Here is a 16968-nt window from a genome sequence, read left to right as displayed (position 1 = left end):
TTATTCATGAATATTGTTAAAGATACAGTAGAGGTGGTGGGGGGGGTGGAATAATCAACCTTATTGTATTGATCATGAAACCTGAGAACATTCTGTTCATTTTAAATGATGGTTGCGTCTCTGTTAGCATTGAATCTGTGTAAATTCAGGCTGGGAACTCGGCTTGAACAGAACCAAGAAAAAAACTGAGGAGTGAAAAGCAAGTGTTGATAAACTACCAACAGGCAGCATGGATTTTGTTTCAGGTTGTGCAAGTCCACCTGGGGTCACTGTTCCATATACTATCGAGACCACCCTTCAAATTTTAACTACAGGAAACTCTACCTGCAACTCGATGAAGGCAGCCTTACCTTCAATGCTAATCCTCATGAGGTAATTCAATGCCACCTTGCCCATGTTACAGTACGATGTAAAATTTCAGCGTGTCATTTATGAAGGTTTCTGTTTGTAATCCGTAGCGCCTCTTGCACTTGAATGGGGATAAACCGGTCAAACTGCCAGAACTTTACTGGTTTGTGTGAAATCTGCTAATTCACTGAGGCTCATATAATTGCCTAGAAACTCGATGGCCCAATTTTCAGGCGCAAAATGGACACCTACGCGCTGGTAGTGTGCCACCAGCCTGCGGGTAAAGACAGAAAAAGAGACGTCCTTGGCTCGCGCCTGAAACAGACCCTTTCCATATGTAAAAGCAAAATACTGCGGGTGTGGGAAATCTGAAACAAAAACGGAAAATGCTGGAAATACTCAGCAGGTCAGGGAGCATCCTGGAGAGCGAGAGAGAGAGAAACAGAGTTAATGTTTCAGGTCGATGAAATTTCATCAGAGCAGAGCAGTTCTGACGAAAGGTAATCGACCTGAAACATTGGGGTCGATTTTCCTGGAGCCGTCAGGCGGGGTTTCAGGTGTGTGTGGGGGGGGGGAAATCCCGAATTCGGGGGTCCCGACACCATCCCACCCAAAACCCCACTCCACGCAAATTTCAGAGGCAACAGGTACCCGGCCCGCACTGGGACCTGCCGACCCCAGGCGGGAAGGGATTAGTGCCAATTAACTGCCTGTTAACAGGCAGTTTTTAGCCTAATCCCTATTTTGAGTGGTGTCATGTGGGATTCCCGACGGCTCCAAACCACGCCAGGTTAGAGCAGGCGGGCCGTCGGGTTGGAGGACTTGGAGGGGTCGCGATGTCGGTGTTCAGGTGAGTGGGTGCATGAGTGCAAAGGTAAGTGTGTTTGGTGTGTCTAAAGTGTGTAAAGAACTTTTACTTACCTGTATTTACCTTAACAGCCTTTCTTCCTGTAGGTGTCAGGAGCCCATCACTCAGCCGGCACTTAAAGCTGAATGGCTGCGATCTGTGAAAAGTGACAGCCTTCAGCTTTGAGTGCTGCTGAGAGTTCTAACTGAGCCTGTGCAGAAGGACTCAGGTTAGAACTCAGACTGTCAGTGTTTGGCAGCTTCAAACAGCTGTGAAACACTGATATTTCATCTGTCAAAACCTCTTGACAGATGAAATTTCAGTCTGTGACGTCACCTGTTGCCGGGTGGCCCTTAATTGGCCTGCTGAGCCTGCTGGGTGGGCTCAACAAGGTCAATCAAGGGAAAATCGCGCAGATTGGCCGGACGTCGATGTAGGCGGGTCTAAAACCCGAAAGTTGTAGTCCCGCCTTCTTCCCGACAGCTTCGGGAAAATCGACCCCATTAACTCCGTTTCCCTTTCCATTTGTAAATAGGGGGCCTCACACCTGTTTGAGGCCCCCTTTGCAAAATTTGGCTACCCTGAATGGGCCGGCTGCATCCAGGAATACATGGTCTGCATGTGACCTAACCAGTGGTCCTTAAAGGGCCTGTTGGCGGTCGCCACCAAAAAAGTAAGTGGTTTTAAAACCACTTACCTGAATGTGGAGGCTGGAGGTGCAGGAGTGTTCCTCTGGGATTCATTGCAGTGCCAAGGACTGTTGCCGGCAACGGAGTGGCCAAAAATGGAAATCCTCTTTGCCGGCAAGCTGCCTGGGTACGCCCGACATATAAGTGAGGCCTGAAGGTCAATATCAGATGTGCCTCGGGCCTGCCCGTTCCAGAGCAGGGATTGTTCCAGTTCACTAGGCCAATGTTCTTGTATTATCAAGTTAACTAAACATTAATAACAACAATGTGCTGAAAGTGCCACAATAAATGTGGTCTGTATTTTATAACACAAACCATATTTCTTTTATACTGTGTTTTGATTTCATTTATACCATTTAAAGTATCAATTTATGCTGAATAAACATTTTACATCATAAAAATAGCAGTGTAAATGTATTTCGGCTCTTATAATTGGATGTATAAATGTTTCACCATTCATTTATTCTGCAGTTTATGGCTTAAAAATGTTTTTTCTCTCAAACTAGGAGTGATGCAAAATTATGCTCCCGAGAGGTTTGCGATGTGTTCATACTCCATGTGCAGTTTTTATATGTTTATAAAGTTGTATCTGAAGAATTAGAAAATTAGATAGATTTGGTATGATGCCGTATACCACTGGACAAGTTAAGCTGTACAGCCAATCGATCAAAGATGCTTAACTGCCGGCATGGACTGGTTAGGCCGAATGGCCTGTTTCTCTGCTGTATAGCCTATGTAACCCTTCAAATAATTTTTTGGATTGGTGCCATTTGACTCATTCTCCCCGTGATTTACTTTGCCACTGACCATTATGCATTGTTCCCTCTGGAAGTGAAAATCATATATTCTGTGTCGTAATCCTCTGTAGACTTGTGCCGAGTCTCAGTGTAAAATCAGTGTTGACTAAATGAAAGCTTGCTGTATGATTATAGGCCACAGTCAGTACTTAACTGTCGACTGCAATTTTGTAGCTTATTTCTGTCACGCTTCCAGAGATGTAAACCAACAGCAGCTTCTTCAAGTGAGGGAAAGTACAAAGGACGATCATGCTGAGGTTTACTAAACACAAGAAATAAAGATTGCCGCATAAATCTCTTCCTCAACCACCGCCTGCCCACCCCCACACCACCAAACAAAGACAACAGCTTTCATTATAAAGATAAAGCATGAGAAAAGTGAAGCAATAGGCACTACAAAAATGTAAATGCATATGATTTTAGTTAGCAACCGTTCTTCTTTGTGAATTTGGGATTCACCACAACATCCACACTGCGATATGCAAGGTTCCTGTTGATGTGAAGCAGCTGTGAATTAGGTAAAAGGGACACCGAAAAGGAGAACTAGCAATACGTTCAAAGGCCTGATACTTTGGTGCGGAAGCAGACTCATTTCATCTTGAGCAGGGTTAACTTGTCTCGGGCTTTGTGTCTTTGTCCTTTTACCTGGCTCCCACACCAGCCAAAGGCAGTGACCGCCAGGGTTACAAAATGATGCCATGGAACCACTCGACCAGGAAGAATTGGAACTGGGCCAGTTGGATTCATGAGCCATTGGTATGTGGGTAAACAACCCCTAAGTAGTACTTTTCCGAAATGAGACAGTTGTGCCATTGGAGGTATGAGGTTTACTACAGACTGTTGTGTTGAATGAAGTGGATTTTTGTTTTTCAATTCCCTACTGCTGCTACTGTTGAGGCAGAGCAGGAATGATTAGCCACTGAAAATACAGCTTTATTCTTTAACTATCATAAAGAACTACTGGTGCACATTAATGGGATAAGCTGGTGGTACGTCACTCGATGCTGAAGTGCCTGTGTATGGATAATGCCAGTTAAGGTGCCCTGATCATACACTGTGCCCTGTATCACAGTCATAACAAGCTACACAGTACAAACTAGCAGACCTCCTCTGCAGAGCATGCATTCATCGTACGAAAGGATACTCAGTTAAGAAATTAAGCTACTTGATTGCAAAGTGGTTAGAATGGATTCATAACTGGAGCAGTATAGTACCTGGACTGGAGCGCTCGGATTGCCGGCTGTCAGAAATTGCAACGGTGCCAACAGCTGTTGCAAGAACTATTGCAATAATTTTGATTTTTGGACTTCAGTGAATTTATACAGGAAGTCTAACATTTGCAAAAGGATAGAGAACCATGGCACCCAGTTCCAGCCAACTTGAAGTTTAAAAATCTTGTGTGCCTCCAATTATCTCTAAAGAAAACGTTCGCAAGCACAGCTGTGCAACATTTAATGGAAAGGATTTACGTATAGTCTTAAGGCATTGGTTTGTATTCCATGTTGTGTCTTGGTACCCTCATCTTTTGAAGGATAGCTTTAACCCAAATTAGACCAGGCCCACGCAGTAGCCAATATCGCTCCCTTCGTCACATTCCTGTGATAGAAATACCAGGCCACTTGGAAGACTTTTAGTTTTTCCATAGATCTTAATTTTGTTCCTAAATGATCTCCTTCCCATTTGAGGCCTGGAACAGAGCCTATCAAAAACAAAATCCTTCCCAATTATGTGCGCCCTAACTAAACCAGAGCTGTGGGTGAGTTAGTAACAAAGCAAAGGAAGGTTCAGCAATTGTGATGGGCATTTTTTTTTTTTTTTTTTAATACTGGGTGAAACAAAAATGGTAAGAGCTGGCGATAACTAACCAAGACATGTGACTCACACGTTTGACCCAGATTGTAAGATCTTTCAAGGGTTATATGCTTCACATGGAGCACTGGTAATTTCACACTGTCCCCTAGTACATATAGCTGCTGAATGTGCCGCAGCCCATTCAGCCTGCCCGGCTTCTGACATCATCATGCTGTACTTGATTGCTTTTTTTTTTTAACACCTCGGCATAACCATGACAGCCACCCAGAATACCATTTATTTGTAAAGTGTCCTGGTGCCAAGATCTTGCTGATTCACAGTGTTAAAACATGTTTTTTTTTTCCAATTCAGGCTTCATCCACTCCTGACTCCCTATTCTGAATGAAAGTTGTGTGGGTTTTTTTACAAAGAAAAATGACCAGGCTGGAGTGAATCTCTCTCTTTTGGGATTAAAAAGTAGGAAAGACAGCAGCAGAGTCCTGGCTGCTGACCTGCCAGATTTTGCCGGTGCTGTCTGCAGATTTTGCCGGTGCTGTCTGCAGATTCTGCCGGTGCTGTCTGCAGTTTGTAAAATGAACTGAAGTTTTTTTTTCCTTCTGGATTTTAGATTCGAACAAAACCAGGTTCATCAAGCATTTCTTGATGAACACGGTAAGGCCTTTTGAGGAATTGAAAGGCAATGCTGATGGTTGCTGCAACCACCTAAGAGAGAGACCTTGCATTTATATAGCGCTTTTCATATCCTCAGAACATCCCAAGTGCTCCAGAGCCAATGGATTACTTTTGAAGGATGGTCACTTGTTCTTTGAGCAGCCAATTTGTGCTCAGCAAAGTTTCACAAATAACAAGGAGCTGAATGCCCAGTTAATCTATTGTGGTGGTGGTGGTGGTGGTGGTGGCTGAGGGGTAAATGTCTGCCACAACACTGGAAGAACTCCCTGCCATTCTTTGAAAAAGTTCCATGAGATCTTTTACTACCACCTGAACAGGCAGACAGGCTCGCGATCTGTACTCAACATTTAGGAAGGACAGACAAAAAGGAAAAGGAGGTGGCATAGCGCTGTTAATAAGGGATGAGATCGGTACGGTAGAGATAAAAGATCTTGGCCCGGCAGATCATGATGTAGAACTGGAATCAGTTTGGGTGGAGCTAAGAAACAGCAAAGGGCGGAAAACATTGGTGGGAGTTGTGTATAGGCCACCAAACAGTAGTGGTAATGTAGGGCACAGTATCAATCAAGAAATTAGAAGTGCATGTGACGAGGGCAATACGGTAATCATGGGGGATTTTAATCTACATATTGACTGGGCAAATCAAATTACCGCTAATGGTGTGGAGGACGAATTCTTGGAATGCATGCGAGATAGTCTCCTGGATCAGTATGTGAGGAACCAACGAGGGAATAGGCTATTCTGGATCTGGTACTGTGTAATGAGAAAGGGCTAATCAATAATTTTGTGGTAAAGGGGCCTTTAGGGACAAGGGACCATAATATGATTGAATTTTACGTTAAGTTTGAGAGTGATGTAGTCCAATCTGAAACTAAGGTCTTCAGTCTAAACAGAGGAAACTACAAGGGTATGAGGGACAAGTTGGCCATGGTAGATTGGGAGACTACACTAAAAGGTATGAAGGTGGACATACAATGGCTAACATTCAAGGAAATAATGCATAATTTGCAACAAACATATATCCCTCCAGGGTATCAAAACCCAAAAGGAAAAGTGATCCAACCATGGCTAACAAAAGAAATTAAAGCTAGTATTAAGTCAAAGGAGGAAGCTTATAAAGTTGCCTGAAAAAGCGGTCAGCCTGAGGATTGGGATCTTCTTAGAAATCAGCAAAGGGGGGACCAAGAAATTGATAAAGAAAGGGAAAATGGAATATGAGCACAAACTAGCAAAAAATATTAAAACGGATTGTAAAAGCGTCTATAGGTATGTGAAAAGGAAAAGACTGGCGAAGGTAAATGTAGGTCCTTTACAGTCAGAGACGAGACAATTTACAATGGGGAATGAGGAAATGGTATGGAAATGAAATAAATACTTTGTTTCTGTCTTCACGGAGGAAGACACAAAAAACCCAGAAATACGAGAAAAACAAGGGTGTGGCGAGAATGAGGAACTTAAAGAAATTATTATTAGTAAAAAATATAGTACTAGCAAAATTAATGGGACTAAAAGTCGATAAATCCCAAGGACCGGATGACCTACATCCTAGGGCTTTGAAAGAGGTGGCCATTGGGATAGAGGACGCATTGGTTGTCATCTTCCAAAATTCTATAGATTCTAGAACGGTTCCTGCAGATTGGAGGATAGCAAATGTAACCCCGCTATTTAAGAAAGGAGGGAGAGAGAAAACGGGGAACTACAAACCCGTTAGCCTCACATCAGTAGTTGGGAAAATGCTGGAATCTATTATAAAGGATGCAATCACTGGGCATTTAGAAACTAATAGTAAGATTGGGCAGAGTCAACATGGATTTATGAAAGGGTAATCCTGTTTGACAAACGTATTGGGGTTCTTTGAGGATGTAACTAGTGGAGTAGACAAAGGGGAACCGGTAGATGTGGTGTATTTGGATTTTCAGAAAGCCCACACAAAAGGTTGGTGAACAAAATTAGGGCACATGGAATTGGGGGTAATATACTAGCATGGATTGAGAATTGGTTAACAGACAGAAAACAAAGAGTAGGGATAAATGGGTCTTTTTCAGGATGGCAGGCTGTGACTAGTAGGGTACTGCAAGGATCGGTGCTTGGGCCCCAGCTATTCACAATCTATATCAATGATTTGGATGAGGGGACTAAATGTAACATTTCCAAATTTGCTGATGATACAAAGCTAGGTGGCAGTGTCAGGTGTGAAGAGGCTTCAAGGGGATCTCAGTGGGCGAGAACATGGCAGATGGATAAATGTGAAGTTATCCACTTTGGTAGAAAAAACAAAGAGTATTTCCTAAATGGTGACAGGTTGGGGAATGCAGATGCTCAAAGGGACCTGGGTGTCCTTGTACATGAGTCAATGAAAGTGAATGTGCAGGTGTAGCAAGCCATTAGGAAGGCCAATGGTATGCTGGCCTTCATTACAAGAGGATTTGAATACAGGAGTAAAGAAGTCTTACTCCAATTATATAGGGCCTTGGTGAGACCACACCTGGTGTACTGTGTACAATTTTGGTCTCCTTACCTAAGGAAGGATATACTTGCCATAGATGGAGTGCAACGTACGTTCACGAGATTGATTCCTGGGATGGGGGGGACTGTCTTATGAGAAGAGATTGAGTAAACTAGGCCTGTATTCTCTTGAATTCAGAAGAATGAGAGGGGATCTCATTGAAGCATACAAAATTATTACAGGGCTTGATAGGGTGGAGGCTGGGAGAATGCTTCCCTTGGCTGGGAAGTCTAGAACCAGGGGCCACAGCCTCAGGATAAAGGGAAGGGCATTCAGGACTGAGATGAGAAGAAATTTGTTCAGAGGGTGGTGAATCTTTGGAATTCTCTACCCCAGAGGGCGGTGGAGGCTCAGTCATTGGGTATATTCAAAACAGAAGTCGATAGATTTCTGACTAGTAAGGGCATCAAGGGATATGGCGATAGGGCCGGTGAATGGAGTTGAGGCAGAAGATCAGCCATAATCTCATTGAATGGCGGAGCAGGCTTGAAGGGCCGAATGGCCCACTACTCCTCCTATTTCTTATGTTCTTAGCTAATGGGCACGATTTTAACCCCCCTCACTCAACAGAAAACCGGCGGGTGGGCAGTTAAAATCACCCCGGCTCTCACCTGTCCGAAAGCCACCACGATCGCAACATCTGCAATTTTAACCTACTCTCCTGAGTAGGCATTAAGGACACACGGCCGGAGCCCAACAGGGTCCTTCTTTACAGTGACGTGTTGTGGCCCGATGACATCATTGAGACCCGACTGTAGTTTTAACTCTGGCCTGAGCGGGAATCCACCTGGAATTAAAATCGGGGCCTCCAGCATACCTTGAGTACGTACAACACTGAAGTGTCAGTGTTAGATTATGTGCTGGAGTGGGCTTGAACCCAAATCTTCTGCTGCAGAGTTGATAGCAAAAAAAAAAAAAAAATGCATTTCTACTTATGGCCCAAATTAGAATTTTCCCACAGCTATTTATTATATTTCTCATCTCTGACCTTTGCCTTCCTTGGTGTGATATTTTCATGGTTCCCACAGTTCAGAAACCATCAATGTTCCACATAGCATTTGATCATCATCATCTGTGCATTCTACTTGTGCAGTGGTAATATCCTGGGTGAACGTGCAGAGGGTTCCTCTTGGGGCTATCCACAAGCAAACTACCTCATTTGCAAGCTTGTCACTAATCTTTATGATCTGGATGTGGCCGCTCAGGATGATGGGTGCCACAGCTTCAGTGCTGTGCTCTAGGCTGCTTAGAATATCTAAATCCACAGAGCCTACCTACAGCTCTCTGCTCTCTTGATATGCTTAATTTGTAAATGTTGCTGGCAAACAACTCCACCGCTTTTATGGAATGTTTATTTATCATGTTAAGAGAAACATTTTAGCAGTTTTATAATGTTTAAACACATATTACAGAATATGTATTTCCTTATAGGGAATAGGCTACATTTTTCGCAGAGGCATACTGGACAATGTTCCGAAGGAAATTGCAAAGTTTATTTTCTACACAAGAACACTAAATTGGAAGAAACTTCGAATTTATTTAGATGACAGGTAACATTCTTATAAATATATCTGATCCCAAATCAGAGGGTATTCAGAGTTAACCACGTAATGTGGGATAGGAGTCACGTATCGGCCAGACTGGGTACCCAGTCTGGCCGATCTGTGACTCCAGTCCCACACCAACGCTCTTGACTGTTAACTGCTCCCTGAAGCTGCAGTAGCCTAGCAAGTCACTCGGTTGTGTCAAACCGCTACACTGCAGTGGTCCAAGAAGAAGGCCCACTGCCACCTTCTCAAGGCAACTAGAGATGGGCAATAAATTCCGGCCTTGCCAGCAACTCCTACATCCCGAGAATGAATTTAAAAAAAAAAAAAAAAAAAAAAAATCGTGAGGCTGATCCCTGGTACTAGGGAACTAAGTTGTGAGGAAAGACTGAGGAAAAACTGCCTGCTAGAGTTGCTGAACGCCAGTCGGGAGAAGAAACCCTAATTGATTTACGATCTGGCATACTGAGGCCATTTTATAGCCCAGCACCAGGAATTGAACCTGGAACGTTCCTGGTCTGTACGGCTCAGCACCTCAGTGGATAAATTAAATGAGGCTTTGTGTGGGTTTAGATGACCTTTTCAACCATAGATGTAAGATGGACCCTGGGAAATTACTTGTCTTGCCAGTTTTTTAGGTTTCAGCTCACATACCGTAATGCTGAAATGCTATTTACAACAATAAAGATATTCTAAGTTAGATTAAGAAATAATGGGGGCAAGGAAGGAAAATGTAGTGAGTAACAAGTTTCTTTTAATTTAAAAAGTTTTGTTTGCTTTTGTTGTTTGAGTGAATATTGCAGTAATAAAACTACTCGCCATCATATTGTGTGCCATCTCCACCAGCGGCCTGCCCATCGTCACTTCCATTCAAATATTCCCATACACCGTCTCATTATTTCAGCTTTGGCCTTCCACATGGTCTTTTCCCAGCTGAGACCCATTCTTCCTGAGCATATTGACCCTCAGTCATATAATAAACACTCTTATCTATCAATATTTCACCTTGGCGAGCTCTGTTGCTGCACACCAGCCACTCTCAGCTCTTCAGCGTTGGTCACTTTATCCTCCCAGCTGATACCCAGACGCTTCCTTGCACAGTACACGCCAAAAGCATCCAAGCTCTGGTTCTGTACCATCATCAACGTCCAGCTTTCTGCATCATATTGAAGTGCTGACTGGGCACTAGCTTTATACGCGCTCTCTTCCATATCTGTTGATCTGTCTCTTCCCCATCGGAATAGTTTCCACAGTTCATCAATAAACACCAACAATTAAAGCACCTTATATCTTCATCTATTTCTCACTTCTTCCTTTGCCAGGTTATACAACCTCTTTCACCACCTTCACCTCCTTGCCATCAGCATCCATTCTCTTCAGTAGTCCTTCATCTGTGCTTTTTTTTTTCATGTATTGAGAGTATATTGTATTTTTTAAGTCCCTTGAACAGTATTAGTCTTCCTTTTACATCTTTTTAGCTTTCTGCCTTCAGTGTGTTTACTTCTCATTGCCCTGTTCATGATGCAGTCCATTACAACATTGAGTAGATGTAGCCCTGAAAGTTTCGTATTTTCACTTTGAATCATTCTGATATATTCCTTTCAATCATTTCTTCCCTCATATTAAGCCTTTGTTCCCTCATACATTATCATTAGCACTTTGGCTTTCTTAGCTGCTCTACAAAGTTCACAAACACCATTTTTTTTTTACACTGACACACCTACTGAAAGTTTGCAGACTTTTTTTTTCCATACTCCTGGTGCTTTTCATCTCGGTGTGAGCATCTGATCAGCACATCCACATACTGCAGCCTTCTGCCGGTGTATCCCTGCTTCCTGTTCAGGAGCACTGTCGCAAAGGCCTTTCCTTTCACACTAGCGGAACGGTGCCTCTGAAATTCTTGCACTCCCCTCTGTCCCAGTTCTCTCATTATTTCCCACCAGGCTCCAAACCTGACGTATTTTTTCCACACTGTTCTGAGGACACTGATGAGCTTTTTCACCACTGCAGCTTCTGAAAGAGAAACTATTTCCTCTGGTGGGGGGGGAGTCGAGAACAAGGGGGCATAACCTTAAAATTAGAGCTAGGCCGTTCGAGGTGATGTCAGGAAGCATTTCTTCACACAAAGGGTAGAGGAAATCTGGAAAACTCTCTCCCCACGCGCGCCCCCCCCCCCAAAAAAAAAAGCTATTGAGGCCAGGCCAGTTGAAAATTTTGAAACTGAGATTGATCGATTTTTGTTCGGCAAGGGTATTGAGGGTAACGGAACCCAGGCGCGTAGATGGAGTTAAGATACAGATTAGCCATGATCTAATTGTATGGTGTGAGGGGCTGAATGGCCTCCTCTTATTCTATGTTCCTGCCTTCAGTTACTTCGGCAGTAATTCTGCACGTGCTTAAGACCTTTCCTCTCTTGCGTTTACTGTCTCTTCTGCTTCCTCTACCTTAATTTCTCTCACTGAGCATCTCTTTTTTTTGGCTAACTCAGCCAGCTAGCTCTCCAGTCCTGATGCCAGCAATTATCTGAGCTGACAGAGGTATATATAATTTACTTTTGTGACCCTAAATCACAAAAGCTTTGTGATTGATGGAATGTTTCTCTTACCACTGCGACCCTTTTGCTTTCTCTAGGAGGGACGTGTTAGATGAGCTTGTGACGCTGCACAATTTCAGCAACCAGTTCCTACCTAATGCACTAAGAGAGTTCTTTCGGCACATCCACGCTCCTGAAGAACGCGGCGAGTACCTGGAGACTCTAATCACCAAATTCTCACACCGATTCTGTGCTTGTAACCCCGCTGTGACCAGAGAGCTTCGCCTGAGCCCAGGTAATAACCTCCTTTGACCTTTTACAACCTATCTTCTTAACCTGCAGAGCCCCATCAGACTTTGCAAAGGCCAGGACCGAAGAATTCAGCTTGAATTCCTGCAGAGATTGTATAAACATGATCTCTTCAGCTCGTTGCAGCCTCTGAGTGTTTTGGGGAATTTGGCCCAGCAATTCATTAATGAAAGAAAAGAATGCGCGAGAGTGCAGGATGCAGATGACATTTTTTGCAATCTTGGAAACAAGGAAAAGACACTCGAGCTTGCTGCTTTAGTTTGTTAAACTTTGCCTTATTGGAGAAACTGAGCATGATGTATGTATATTTTTCCAGGACAGAGTTAAGCGTGATTAAGCTTTCTGACAATTTAACCTGCACTCACTGAAGTATTTATGTATCATAAAGAAGTCGGGTAAAGCAAGTTATCCTATTTTATAGAGTGTTGAATCTATACCAATAGTGGCACAAATCATACTAAATAACCAACTGCATGGACAGCTCAGATGTGTAATCTGATTCTTACTCTGTGCTTGCACTGCACGAACCAGTCGGTTGCCAGCGCCCAAATTCTGTTGCTACCTAGGAGGGAGCTCTGCACATGTGTGTTGGACTTGGAACTCTCCAGTTGGGGAGGACGGCTCCCTGTAGCTAAATATTTAATGGGTTGCGGATGCAGATGCAGGGTGCCCGCTTTGTTGTCCATGCAACATTCAAAAGATCCTGAAGTAAATTTATAAAGTGCTCGAGAAAGTGCCCAATGGTTGCACTCCACGCAGTATCAAGCTCAACCGAAATATGAGGGTTTTTACACAACTTGGCTTCAGTGTGCTCTGAAACCTAATCAGGACTTGCATCTGGAGTTATGTTCCCATTTGTCTGGCAATGTGCAACCAGAATTCCTTCACGTCAATGCAAATGTGGCAGTAGCCCCATTAGATCACGTTTGTTATCGTCTTCTAAATTAAACTGCGAGTCTGAAACCCAAAGGGCAGACCAATTGCAATTTGTTACATTGTTTAGAGTATAGCATTTTGACAAGAATATACTCAGTCAACTTAAAATAGTGACAGCGAGCACTAATGAGCAGTTAAATACGTAGGGAAAATGGACAGAATTTTCTGAGGCTCCAGGCCACTGGTGGGACCTCGCACACCGTGGGCAGCTTGTCAGGCAATCGTGAATGTGTTGCCCAGGCCTCGGACAATTCTGCCCTTCGTGTGGAAGGACTAGAAGGTACAAGCTGTCAGCTCAACTGAAGTCATAGGACTAATTTGCTGGCAACAGAGCCAAGTAGTAACATTACTAACGTAATTGCTAAGTTTAAAAAAAAATTATTGATTAAACTGGCGATGTCTAACACTGGCATGTCATTAATCTAACGATTTAACTCAGTGTAAAATTGAGAAAAGATGTTCAGATTCTGCATTGAGCAATATCTTGAGATTTTTCTTTTGTCAATATGCTCCACATGAGATTTTGAAGATTAAACACCGGCATAGACCAGTTGGGCCAAATGGCCTGTTTATGCGCTGTAAGTTCTATGTAAAATCAGCTCAGAGAGTTTAAAGCCACCCTGGATTAAGTGCTTTTAATTCTATTTCACATTTTCCGGATTGCAACAGTTCAAACCATGGCATTAATCTGCCATGACATTTACCGTCAGTTTTTTTTTTAAAGGCAACAAAAATAGAATAACGCTGGTTGCCAGATCTCCTGATGTGTGTTATGAATTGCATCACTGGTTAGAATGTTGCCTGCCAGCCGTCAGTCCAGGATGTTGTCCAGGTTCCGACTGGAGGCTGACATGAGCTGTTTAATATCCGAGAAGTTATGAATGGAGCTGGACACTGTGGGCTCATCAGCAAGCGAGCCCCACTTCTAGCCTTATGGTGGCAGGAAGATTATTGATGAAGCATCTGAAGATGTTTGAGCTGATGACACTGGCCTGATGTACTTCCTGCATCGATGTCCTGGGGCTGCAACGATTGGCCTCTGGCAACCTCCACTCTCTTCCTGTATGTCACGTATGGCTCCGGCCACTAGAGGGTTTTTCCCTTGACCCTCATTGACCTCCGCTTTGCTAGGTGCCTTGGTGCCATATTCGGTTTGAGTGCTGCCTTGACGTTAAAGACAGTCGCCCTCACCTTTCCTCTGGCATTCAGCTCTTGCATCCATGGCACAGAATTTGATGCTTCTAGGGGTTCCAATGATGCTAAACAGCTTTAACATAAGAATTAGGAGCAGGAGTCGGCCATACGGACCCTTGAGCCTGCTCCGCCATTCAATGAGATCATGGCTAATCTTCGACCTCAACTCCACTTTCCTGCCCTATCCCCATATCCCTTGATTCCTCTGGAGTCCAAAAATCTATCGATCTCGCCCTTGAATATACTCAACGACTGAGCATCCACAGCACTTTGGGGCAGCGAATTCCAAAGTTTCACAACCCATTATCATTATCCCTTTAGCTTATGCCATCGTTTCAAGCCACCTGTGATACGATGTAAAAAAAAATCAAGAAATACAGATACTTGTATTTATGTAGCACCTTATCGTGTTATTGGAATGTCTCAAAGCACTTCATATAATGAACTACCCTCAGAGTGTGGTGACTCTTGTTATGTAGAAAATGTCTATACCATGAGTCACATTTTGTACTGTTACTTATGTTTTTCTTTTAAGATTTTGATCAAGGGAAAATTTGCAGGGCTATGAGGAAAGGCCAGGGGAGTGGGACTGATTGGCTAGCTCTGCCAAAGAGCCAGCACAGGCACGATGGGCCGAATGGCTTCCTTTTGTGTTGTATAATTCTATGTTGCTGACGAGGGCAGCAGACGCATGGGAACTTGTAGGTGGTGATGTTCCCCTCCAAGCCACACACCATCCTGACATGGACCTGTATCGCCGTTCCTTCACTGTCGCTGGGCCAAAATCCTGGAACTCCCTTCCTAACAGCATTGTGGGTGTACCTACACCATATGGGCTGCAGTGGTTCAAGAAGGTGGCTCACCACCATCTTCTCAAGGGCAATTAGGGATGGGCACTAAATGCAGGCCTAGCCAGTGACGCCCACATCCCATCAATGAATTAAAAAAAAAAAATTTTAAACTTTGGATGAGCTAAACCTCCCTCAGGTGTGTGTACATGTGAAGATACATAAGGCTCAATTCCTCACTCCTAGTGGGGAACAGCGCTCAGGAGGAATGCATCCCAGGCACGCAGCCCATGATATTTTGCACATTAAAAGGTTCGATGTAAAATCACGCACTGTGAACCTTCGATTTTCCACGATGCCCTTGTGAGCATTGCTCCCCACTGGGAGTGTGGAATCTTTGCTGTAGTGTTTATTTAAAACATTTTATAACATCTCGTATGTAACACCTTCAGCTGCCTAAGCTTTGGAATTCCCTCCCTAAACCTCTCTGCCTCTCTACCTCTCTTTCCTCTTTGAAGACACTCCTTCAAACCTACCTCTTCAACCAAGCTTTTGGTCACCTGACCTAATATCTCCTCATGTGACTTGGTGTCAAATTTTGCTTGCTAACGCTTCTATGAAGCGCTTTGGAACATTTTACATAGAAACGTAGAAGCTAGGAGCAGGAGTAGGCCATTCGGCCCCTCGAGCCTGCTCCGCCATTCAATGAGATCATGGCTGATCATCCAAATTCAGTACCCTGTCCCTGCTTTCTCCCCATATCCCTTGATCCCCTTAGCATTAAGAAATATATCCAACTCCTTCTTGAATATATTTAATGAATTGGCCTCAACTGTCTTCTGTGGTAAAGAATTCCACAGGTTCACCACTCTCTGGGTGAAGAAATTCCTCCTCATCTCAGTCCTAAATGGCTTACCCCTTATCCTTAGACTGTGACCCCTGGTTCTGGACTCCCCCGCCATCGGGAACAGCCTTCCTGCATCTAGTCTGTCTAGTCCTGTTAGAATTTTATAAGTTTCAATGAGATCCTCTCTCATTCTTCTAAACTCTAGCGAATATAAGCCTAATCGACTCAATCTCTCTTCATACGTCATTCCTGCCATCCCAGGTATCAGTCTGGTGAATCTTCGCTGCACTCCCTCCATGGCAAGAACATCCTTCCTCAGATAAGGCGACCAAAACTGCACACAATACTCAAGGTGTGGTCTCACCAAGGCCCTGTACAACTGCAGCAAGACATCCTTGCTCCTGTACTCAAATCCTCTCGCTACGAAGGCCAACATACCATTTGCCTTCTTAACTGCCTGCTGTACCTGCATGCTTACCTTCAGCGACTGGTGCACAAGGACGCCCAGGTCTCGTTGCACTTCCCCTTTTCCCAATTTATTGCCGTTCAGATAATCTGCCTTCCTGTTTTTGCCACCAAAGTGGATAACCTCGCATTTATCCACATTATACTGCATCTGCCCAATCGCCCAACCTGTCCAAATCGTACTGGAGTTTCTCTGCATCCTCCTCCTCAGCACACATGCCCACCCAGCTTTGTGTCATTTTACTACATTAAAGGCAATATTTAAATGTAATTATTGTTGTATAAAAGGTAGGTACTGTATAACATTAATCAGGACTAGAGTGGTCTCCTGGACTAGTTTAGATCGCCTAAAGGGGTCAGAGAAGAATTTTCCAGATTTCTTTCCCGAATTGGTCTGGGATTTTATCTCTCTTTTTCACCTCTCCCAGGAGATTGCATGACTTTTGGCTGGGGCGGTCAGTGTATATTTTTGTGATGCACAAGGCATTGCAGTTGATGGACCAGACACTTGCCTTCTGTATGACGCGATCCCTGCCCCAGTCAGGAACCGGTCCAGCTCTCTCTTTTAAAGGCAGACAGAGAGTCAGCGCCCACTGCACCAGCCGGCCATGTATTCCAGAGGCTCACTACTCTCTGGGAAAAGAAGAACTGCCCAACGTCCAGTCTATTCTTACTCTT

The 16968-nt window shown here is 43.9% G+C and overlaps 1 protein-coding gene across 4 annotated transcripts in view; it reads left to right on the top strand.

The window, feature by feature from the left end:
- The window catches only part of fbxo8 (F-box protein 8), a 120434-nt gene that overhangs the window by 97162 nt on the left and 6304 nt on the right, over positions 1-16968 (top strand). For all 4 annotated transcript variants that reach the window (XM_085977720.1, XM_085977710.1, XM_085977705.1 and 1 more), the window contains exons 3-5: positions 246-372; positions 9103-9221; positions 11850-12046. In XM_085977720.1, the coding sequence (XP_085833846.1) occupies positions 246-372; positions 9103-9221; positions 11850-12046 (443 nt within the window). The remainder of the gene's footprint in view (positions 1-245; positions 373-9102; positions 9222-11849; positions 12047-16968) is intronic.

This window comes from Somniosus microcephalus, chromosome 1, assembly GCF_052327205.1.
Source record: "Somniosus microcephalus isolate GS21.2 chromosome 1, FLI_Smic_1.0, whole genome shotgun sequence".
Taxonomy (NCBI): Eukaryota; Metazoa; Chordata; class Chondrichthyes; order Squaliformes; family Somniosidae; genus Somniosus; species Somniosus microcephalus.
The sequence above is the reverse complement of the archived record's forward strand: the minus strand, read 5'-3'. Positions and strand labels throughout refer to the sequence as shown.